Genomic DNA, 10,444 nt, shown 5'->3' with positions numbered 1-10,444 from the left:
CATTTCATACCCTACACTTAAATACAATCACCTGTTAGTGAGAACTAATATTTATACTATTCAAGTAGTCACTTCTATACATCATAAATAAATATATAGTTTATTATTAGAAATAAGATGTATACATTAGAAGTTAGTATGAAAATAAAAATTTAATCCCAATTTTTTTAATTTTTCTCCTTCAATTCCTACTCCTATAAGTACACATAAAATGTATCCTACTCAAGAGATCCCTTCACCAAAATAGATACATTTAGAGAATAATAGGGGATCATGAGATTAGACAAATGGAATGGAGACTTGTGTGAGAGGTATCATATTGATGCATCTTCTCACTTGCGATGGCTCTTTGCATGAAAGGATCTTTTTGGTAAAATTTCTTCCTTTTATTTATATTTTCTATTTGTTGGTCATTAATTTTGAACAATGAATGCAATGAGATTTTTTTTTTGAGATAGGTTAAAGATTTAAAAGTGACCTCAATATGGATTATTTTCCAATAACATTTAGAGTCTTTGATCAACAACTATATATTTTTGTAGTCATTACAAAATTATAGAGCTCTATAACACACCTCTTAATGGTTGGTCTTTGACAATTAAAATCTTGATGTTTTGATAGTTTTGGACAGGAGAGCTAAAGCTACAAATTGAGGTTAAATTTTTTTAAGAATAGAGAAAACAAAATAAGATGTTCTTTTTATAATATGTTTTTTTATAACATAAGCAAAATTATTTCTTTACAAGGCTTAGAAAGTTTTGTATTTTGTATTATTTTTAGAGTTGTGAGATACTACTCGATTATAGAAGAATAATATAACAAATTCAATGACTTAGTTTACTTTATTTATATTTATATACAATCTCCCCTTTTTTCACTAAGTTGATTAAGCTTAAATCTAAATAGATAAGAAGTAGTACTTCTTATCTCAAAGATTAGATAGTATAATAGTAAGTGCATAGACATAATAAGGAAAATAATTAAATATAAATTATCCTAACTTGAATAGGCGATTTAATGAAAGGGAAAGAGAGTATTGTTGGCATAACTATTGAAGAAATGTCATGAGAATACTATTGTCTTTTATTGATGATGATTTTATGAAGATTGGAACAAGATTTGATAATAAATAAATGTATTATATGGCTTTCATTGAGGTCAAATATTTAACTAAGTATTTTAGCATGGTACTACACATTTATTGGAGAAAATGATGAGTTTGAGAGTGAATGAATTGCTTCTATCCTATAGACACTTTTATGTATGTGTCATAACATAATGATTATGATACCAACTATTTATGTGAAGAATTGAGTAAGTTATATGTGATTGAATCAAACTAGCTAATTCCTAAAGCACTCAACAACAAGCAATCAAATGATTTGAATTTCATTTCTCAATTGTGTTGAATTGGTTGGTTTGATAATAGCATATGGTTGTTTATGATGTTAAGATGATGAGGTTAAGGTAGCACCCTAAAATGATAAGAGATATAGTTATTTTTGTGGTGAATAAGTGATACTAGTAGAAAAACCTAAACAAGTCAACTAGATAGGAAAATACGTAAACAAGAGAAAATAGGTGAATCAGATGAAGAAATAGAAATGATGAACATGTGGATAGGTAAAAGGCTAACTACTAATAAATAATATATTATAAAGATTTGATGACTAATCATGAATTTTGAAATGTTAATGGGATCAATGATTATATTTGAAGAGTCAAAAATTATATGACTAATTTGTGGAAGGAAATGATTAAACAATGATCAAGGTACCATGTTTAATGATGGTTCTTTGAGAAATTTTATGAAGATAATAATTAAAAAAATGGTTAGATATGATTTGTGAGGATAGAATTAATTTGGATCATTTGATTTAGGTTTTTTTAAGGAGGTGGAATGAATTTCTACTTAAAGGGAAAACAAAGTAGAGGTTGACAGTTGATTGCATGTGGAATGTGGAGTTGGAGAAATTTGTGATCACAGAGGAAGTGCTAGAATCAAGTGCAATCAAGATAGAGTACATAATATGTTATGTTGTTCAATTATAGTGCATTATTGGATCTAATGCAGTAGAGGTAGTGAAAATTACTAAACATTATCTATATGTTACTCTCTAACAATTGTAATAGTACCATCCCTTGAATGAAGTGGATCCTAACAGGTTCCTATTGTAAAATTCTCTAACTTGGATGCATTCTAAAAAATATTTAAAAGCCTCTAATTATGTTACTCCTTGGAGGGTAAAGACTTTAATAGGTCTTAAAGTAAATATCTTAACATTGCAACATTTAGCAGTGCTTTTGTAATTCTTAACCTAACAAACTTCTAATAAGGTGTATTCTAGAATAGTACATAATTTGAGAGCATTATTCTCACACCATGATTTCCACCTTATTTAGGTTCCATGAGATATATTTGATGCCAAATTTATGTGGATGATTTTCATGTGTTCCCATGTTACTTCCAATGTTACTTGAAGTTGATTTTTACTATTGTACTGATTAAATGCCTAAGAAATTAAAGTGTTTATGAGTTTGATCAATTCTATTCAAAGTAAGATTAATTTTGATTTAGTGATTAATGATTCAACCACCCTTTCAATAATCATTCGTATATTAACAAATATCGCGTGTTAGAAACATTACTTGAATATTTCTACATTACCTTTTTTATTACCCTCTGTTTTTAAAACTGTCATGATTATAGTTTTACTCGTTGATATTTTAACAGTTGATTTTTTTGGTGAAAGCTCACATGTTGGGGTTTATTTTCCAAAAACAACATTTTAGGGAAATGTTGTGCGATCTCCCCAATACTGAAAACCAAAGAAAATGCAATATTATTCTTTCCTGCACATGTAAAGATTCAATTTCTGCACAAACGTTGAAGAAATTGAGAAATAACTCGTTTGGTGTACAATAGAGGAATGTTTAAAGAAATACACCTCACACATTACTGAAACATACTGTTCAAAGTACATAGCTTACTGTAGATGACAAGTTTTCTGAAATCTACAAAACCGATCAGCTGTATATATTATCACAACAGAAGAGAACCCACTCATAGTTTCAGTTTGGGATATTGAAAATGTATTCACACAATATTGACTGGAGAGTAGGAGCAATTGATTAATATCAAATAGTTTGCAATTGTTTGTAAGAACATGCGACGGTAATTCAGGCGCCATTCATAGATCATTCAGGGGTCTGTCGCTATTCATGTCTGCTACAGAGCGAGGGAGAAAACCAAGCACATGTCCTTATATAAGTGGGTAATAGTAATCATGGTGACAATCATTGAAAACCATCAATAGTCTTTTCCAAATTGGGGACAAACTTCAATCAATGAAAGACAACCCCACTTTTAGTGATGCAAAAACGGTAACGTGTTAAGATTACCAAAAAGGAGGAGGGAGCTTTTCCAAACCTAAAATTATTACTCAGAGAACGAATTCCTGAAACACCGAAAAGGAAATCCTAATTTTAAAACCATTTATTCTCTATCCCGGACCTTTCATACAATCTATGATTACAAGCACCACACTAAACAATTACTTACAAACATCCCTCTTTGGCGCCCTCTGTAAAACACTAAAAGCCCCGCCGTCTTCTTCAACAACCCCAGGCAATCTAAAGTAAATTTACGCCGAAAAAATGGTCTATGTCTTGACAACTATGTCCACTTATAAACTTAGATTCACACCGAAAACCTTAACATTTGAAACAGTAGAAGAAAAAGTAGTGACTTTTTTCCTTTGTGGATACTCAACCGGGCAACAGTTTCCCTTCTTTGACGGTGATTTCATGGACGGAGAAAGACTGTGTAAATCAAGAGCAGATGAAGAACTGGGGCATGGGATTAAACCCTTGGTTGTGGGTCTACCAGGCACAGCAGGCGGAGAATCACTATCAGGTATCACCCTAACTAAAATCGGAGTACCGACAGCAGCCGGTTGGTGCAGAACCTGATTAAAAAACCTACGACGGAAACTGATGTAGAGTTGTCTGCATGACCCAGTGCTCCGTCCAAAGCTCACAATATCACCGGACAGCAGCCGGTTGCTCTTGCTGTACCGACTCCACCCTTTGGTGAATACATAGCTCTGGCTGCTGCTCCAGTATGAATACCTAAACCGCCATGTTTTGCCCATGTTGTCCTCACAATTTAAAACAATGCCCTTCTGCAAGGAATGGGGTTCAAGAGGGAGGCATCTCATCGCATGGTACTTGGGCACAACCAACCGGTTTAGCTTCCCCACGTCACTGGGGGTCAGGGCCTTTTCAAACAGGTGTTCCCTAGGGCTTTCATTTGCCGCGTCATGATTGGAACATTCCACGGCATTCATTTTGTAGAAATGGTGGAGCTCTTCATGGTAGGTGTGTGTTCTCAACATGTCAACAATCTCTGCCTTGGAATGGCGCCCTAGAAAGATAGCCTCCCTGCGGGTGTCTCCCCCGGGGATGAAGTTTGTGGTGGCTTTGTGGCCGCGGAACTTGATGGCCGCTGTGTCGTAAGATCGGGCGGCGTCTTCTTCGTTGTTGAATGTGCCGAGCCAAACCCGCCTGTGTTTCTCGTAGATCTGCGCGCCCCACCGACCGTTTGGTTGCGAAACAACCCCCTTGTACTGCGATGACAATGGTTTTCCACAGGCCTTGTTATTGTAGCCCTCTTCCGCTGAACTGCCATTGATGTTGCTTGAATGAGTCAGGATCTGCCTTATTGCTGGAGGAGGTATATTCTGCGAGGCTTTGCAAGATGTGGAATACTCCTGGGCTTCAACTACTGTGGCGCAGTTTCCTTCAGGCTTGTCGTTAGTGAACAGTAATGTGGCGTTTTCCTCAACTGCAACTAGATAGCAGCTGCCTAAGCTTAATCCCATATCTCCATTCCCCCAGCTTTCCTAAAAATATTGGTAATGACTCAACCTTTATTTTCTTCTCCTGAATCTAATTAGTTTACTTTAGACATGTTTAAGCACAGAGATTATTCATGAAAGATGAAAAAATTAATAAATTCACACACTTCCAATTTCTGGATTTGATTGTGTAGAGTTATTTTTAATCATCAAAGTTTGGGATCATATTATATCATCTATTATCTTATGTTTTTTAACTTTCTAGTATTCTGATATGGATCATGTAGTATGATCGAAAACGTTGATAATAAGAAAACTCTTCATAAGAATTCAGAAATTGAAAGTGATTTAGACATAGATTGTAGAAAGCTAATAGATCTCAATAAATAAATCAGTTTAGATATTGGCAAACCTTATGTGAGGAGAACATAACGGATCCAGACATAACGACGATGCAATTTGCTTTGACAGGCTAGCTTTCGTGAACCCTATTTGCAGAACACCGTACTGAATTGACTGTTGCCATGTGAACACGGATGAAGAAGTGAACACACGTTTGGAGACTAACAGAGCAGATACGCTGTATTTATCAGCTGATAAGAGGGAAAGAGAAACAGCCCCATTTAAGTATTAATTTAGGAACTATCCAACCACTTCCAGTATCAAATTGCTCCACTACTAAGAATATAATGGGTAATAATCATTTAAGGCTTATTATTATTTGGATGGGTTGATTGCATTACAATATACCCTAAACCCTAGGTTTGGGGCATCGACATTAATCACAGTTGGACAGTATCTCCATATTCCTAGTATTCTGTTCAAACAACTCTTTATTAACTAATTATCTTCCTGTCTCCCGAAGGCACGTGGCTGGACAAGAGCGAAAACTCGTATTGCAAATGAGTTCGAACAAACTTAAAAGATTTTGATGCATGATGCGAAAATGGACACTCAAAGCGAGCGTTAACGCTTGACTTATGTTTGCTAAACTCCGCTTCAGTGTCGGTAATGAACGCATGATTACCCTGAATGTTGTCTTGGGTTTAACTGTCTGGTAAAACGGGCACAACATCTACCCATTCTATAGGCGAACTTTTGATGCGGTCGATTCTGATGTGATCGATTTCTTTTTACGGAAAGGTTGGCTCTTCCTTTGGAATATGTATATATATATTTTAATCATCATTTGGTAGTCGTAGCGACATATGAAAATGCTCAGGAGAACGAAAGGGAATCTCATATATACTAGTATGGGGAAAATGTTTTTCGTTAACAAGTGGTTTATGAAAAAGTTTTTAACTTTTTTACAATAATGCTGATGTAGAAAAAATAGGCAAATAGTAGAGCTGTAGTGGGATTCAGATCTAGAAAGATAATACTCTTGATAATTTTTTATATTCTTTTCTAATATTTATAGATAAGTTTTTTAGATAATTAGGGGCATATTTCCCACCGCAAAATTATATAGAAATAAATTTATTTCTCTTTGATCTAAACAATGTTATATGTAACATACAAAGCTAGAAAAATAAAAAAATAAAAATAGGCTTCAAACGTATATTTTCTCTTTTATAATTGATTCTATGTAGAAGAAAAATTATATATTCTCGAAGAAGACTCTCTCCTCTAGAACACATATAATTTTAAATTTTTTTGATATGATTTAATATTTTTTTCTTCTGAAAATCGACATTTTTCAAGTGTTAAAATACGTGGTTATAAATTTTTTTAATTACAATATACTATATCTAATTAAAATACTATAAACTATATATGAGAAGATTCTTGACTTTGAGCTCTATAAAATGATGTTTATATGTTATTAAAAAAAATCATAAAAATAATAAGAGTTATTGAAGTGTTAGTTTTCTAAAATAGTTTTATTTATTTAATAATTGGATACAAGCTAGTATAAAACATGCATTGGATAGACATTTCCAATTGGAAAAGTGTGACACCATATGTAACTTAGCTAGAGTGAATTTATCTAGATCATATGTTTCAAATCTTTTGATTTTTAAATAGAACTACTCAAATTCAGTCATTCTGATAAGTTAGCCTGAAAGGTGACCTAGCTTTGTACTTTTATCGTGATATGGAAAATATTTTTCCCAACAAAAAATTTACACAGTTTATAATCCCTTCAAGTAATCAACATAGCAACTTTGGATGTTCTTGCTTAGAACTAGGTATAGTTTCTATTGTGATGGATGTTGTTCTTCTCATGAGTCACCATCCTTTCTCTAGCACTTTGGACTGGGTATTCATTTACCATGGTAGTCTTTGTCTTCATGTCTTATGTTTTCTCCTATGTCATATTTTTGTTATATGTTCTAATTTGATTCATTTAGACAATCCTTGTTTCTTTGTTGACCACAAGAGGATGAAGTTATCCTCCTATTGTATACATTCTTCTATTTATATATCTTTTTCTCTATATGTTGTTACATGTAATGTCACACTTTTTCTATTGTTTGTACCATAAATCTTGTCTAGTAATCTTGGTTGTTTATGATATCATAGCATTAATTCTTTTTTCTCTCAATATTGTTGGTCCAAATATATTCTTTTCCATAACTCTTACATTTTTTTCATCTATTGTGTCATATTTCTACTTCCTTTGGGGATTGATGATATTTCATACTTGGGTAAGTGCACCAAGTTGTGGTGCCAAAAAGATGACACCTTTTTTTTTCTTTTTCTAGTTTTGGAAAGTGTGTATGCACTATAGTGCACACACGCTATAGCACACATGTTCTATGGCTTGGGTATCCCAAGCCATAACATATACACACTATAGTGTGTATGCATTATAGTGCATACACATTTTTCAATTTTTTTTATAAAGCGCCTACGCACTATTAAGAATTAAATTTAAATAATGCGTATATGCTATAGTGTGTATGCACTATAGTGTGTACCCACTTTTCAAAAAAAAAATTATAAAGTGCATATGTGCTATTTAGAATTAAATTTAAAAGGCTTTAAATAGTGTGTGCATGCTATAGCGTGTACACACTATTTGAAGCTTTGCATTCTACCAAGCCTAAGGTTTGATTTTTTCTTGGTGATCCAACCCAAAGGTTTGGAGTTTGTACACTAGTCTAAGACGTGTTTTGCTGCAAACATACAAAAAATAATTTGAACTATTTCAAGCCTTTCATCTATAATTTCTTTTGAATGTATGTCCATTTTTTGTTAAAAACCAAAATGTATTAATTGGGTTGTAGATTTTAGCTTGTTCATCAAATTTTGCAACAACTTAGTTTTTTAGAAACTAGACTCCATTCTACACACTTTGAAAAAAATAAGTTTTGATTTTGGATTAGTTTTCAATCATTTCTAGGGGGAGCACACAGATATTTCATATTTTTGGGATGTGTCTAATTAAAAAATTTATTAAAAAAAATACACATTATAAAATTACCCAAATAATCTGGGACAAACTACATAGAGTTAGGTAACTTTTGATCAGAGTGATTAAAGAATTTTTAAAAAAAAGTTAAAATTTTAGGGGCCCACACTATGTTAAATTTTTTTGGAATAAACAGTACCACTTTCTGTGGGCCCCTTTTTTGAGGACCTAAAACTAAACCATTTTGAAAAAAAAATAGTAGTTTAGAAACTAGATTCAAAGGACTACTACTTTTGTTTTTGTCATATCTTAAAGTTTTGAGCATAACTATCTTCAAATTCTTGTTGAAGTTCAAAAATTATTGATTTCAGAAAAAAGGCGTCCACTTATACCCGCCTTTTGGCACCACAACTTGGTGCACTTACCCACTTGATATAATATTATATATTATCATATGATCTTACTAGCCACAAGGTTAGTATATCTCTTTGTGTTCTCTCTCTCTTTCTCTATCTCATTTTTTATTAAGTGTTCATTTCTCTTGATATGTTTCTCTTCTTGGGGTAATCTCACAGTGGAAGAATTATTTAGTGAATGTATGTATTATTGCATTAAAGCCATTGCACCCATTAAGATGTTTCCAATCACTTTAATGTGGGGGCATACACTCTACTCATCCTTTGATCATAAGCACAAAAATGGATTCTATGTATAGCTTTGATAACTCCAACATTAAGCACTTGGTAAGATTTCTATCCCAAACCTATGCATTATTATTTTACTCTCTCTCTCTCTCTCTCTCTCTCTCTCTCTCTCTCTCTCTCTCTCTCTCTCTCTCTCTCTCTCTCTCTCTCTCTCTCGGTCTCCTTATAGTTTGTTGAAACTATTGAAACATCCTAGAGGCATGGTCTAGTTTTGGGTCTCTCTCTAAACTATTGATAGTTCGGTTCTTTGGACTACTAATAGTCTACAAAGACCCATCTTGTTTGTGATCCCTTAAGGAAACAAACATTCTAATGTTTGGGTTACTTTTAATTCTTCATTTTGGAACATAGAGTATCCTAGAAGTTGACTTATTTGATGCACTAACTAGAATACCAAAAAAAAAATTCTAGACCATTTGGTTCATCTTTGATGGGTTAACTATCATTCCACAAACACTTGCTAGACCATTCAACACCATACCCTTTTGCAAAGACCTTTCCACATCTTTTTTCTTTTTGTTTCCCTTTCTTGTCTAGTTAATAAAAAGGATCACAAACATTATTGGGTAAGTAACTACACCGCTTAGTAGTTCTCATCTCTCTTATTATGATGTTGAATATGAAAAAGAATCAAATCTCTTGGGGTCTTGATTATTTCTTTCCCTCCTAGATCTAGATAAGATAACATATTTTCTCTTGATCTAATTTATCATGAGTTTGAGGAAACTCATACTCCTACTAAAGTGGGGTCTAAATGTAGCATATTAATCTACAAACTTTAGTTGCCAACAGGATATTATTTCTTACTCTAAAAAATAGATAACAAAGTAATGCTGAATAGTAACAATAACCATGCACAAAGATAGCTAATAACACATTTTTTTTTAACTAGGGAAACCTTGGCCAAGGGAAAATCCTAGTGGGTTGATACCCACTAAATAATATACTGATATATAAGTTCCTCGTTAGAGGACTGACCCTATTAGGAGTCAATGAGAAAATTCACTATAAGGAGTCTCTGTTAGGAGAATTTGAATCCCTTTTAAGATATTCCAACCCTATTAAGAGTTATACCAACCTTGTTAGGAGTTGTAGTACAATAGATGCAAGATGAGCTTAGTGCCCAAACATGCACTTCCAATTACAAGAAGAGCTCACTGCCCAAACAAATAATCAAACTTCTAGAATATAGGTATTGTAACTTCTTTCTCAATTGATCTCTGATCTTTAGCTCGATCTTAGATCACAAAATAACTTTACAAAACTTCTCATATATCACTTTCACAAAATTTCACATAAAATTGCTCCATATTAAACCTACACAATTCTACTTTTCATCACAAGAAATCCTTTGGATAAATACCATGCCTTTACACAAAGTGTTGCTAGGTTGGCTAAGACTGCACTACACTTTTTCAACTTAGAGTAAACATCTATGATGTCGACCCTAATTGGACAAGTAATTATTTTGGAAACAAAATAAATCTTTCCTTTCATTCTACTGTCTTGTTTCACTTAAAACA

The 10,444-nt window shown here is 33.1% G+C and overlaps 1 protein-coding gene across 1 annotated transcript; it reads right to left on the bottom strand.

The window, feature by feature from the left end:
- Positions 1-3,473: 3,473 nt before the first annotated feature.
- LOC149580036 (AP2/ERF and B3 domain-containing transcription repressor RAV2-like) lies at positions 3,474-5,893 on the bottom strand. Its single transcript, XM_089788615.1, has 2 exons — positions 5,272-5,893; positions 3,474-4,904 (listed from the first exon to the last, which is right to left on the bottom strand). The coding sequence occupies exons 1-2, from the start codon at positions 5,302-5,304 to the stop codon at positions 3,687-3,689; spliced, it is 1,251 nt and encodes a 416-aa protein (XP_089644741.1). The 5' UTR covers positions 5,305-5,893; the 3' UTR covers positions 3,474-3,686.
- Positions 5,894-10,444: the final 4,551 nt, after the last annotated feature.

This window comes from Cupressus sempervirens, chromosome 1 (assembly GCF_028749045.1).
Source record: "Cupressus sempervirens isolate cs-2001-9-10 chromosome 1, ASM2874904v1, whole genome shotgun sequence".
Taxonomy (NCBI): Eukaryota; Viridiplantae; Streptophyta; class Pinopsida; order Cupressales; family Cupressaceae; genus Cupressus; species Cupressus sempervirens.
Note: the sequence above shows the minus strand (reverse complement) of the source record. Positions and strands in the feature narration are given on the sequence as shown.

Coding starts and splice junctions, on each gene's coding strand:
- LOC149580036 (XM_089788615.1), bottom strand. CDS start 5,304: ATGTCTGGATCCGTTATGTTCTCCTCACATAAG. Junction 4,905..5,271: donor TTATGTTCTCCTCACATAAG/GTTTGCCAATAT, acceptor CAATATTTTTAG/GAAAGCTGGGGGAATGGAGA.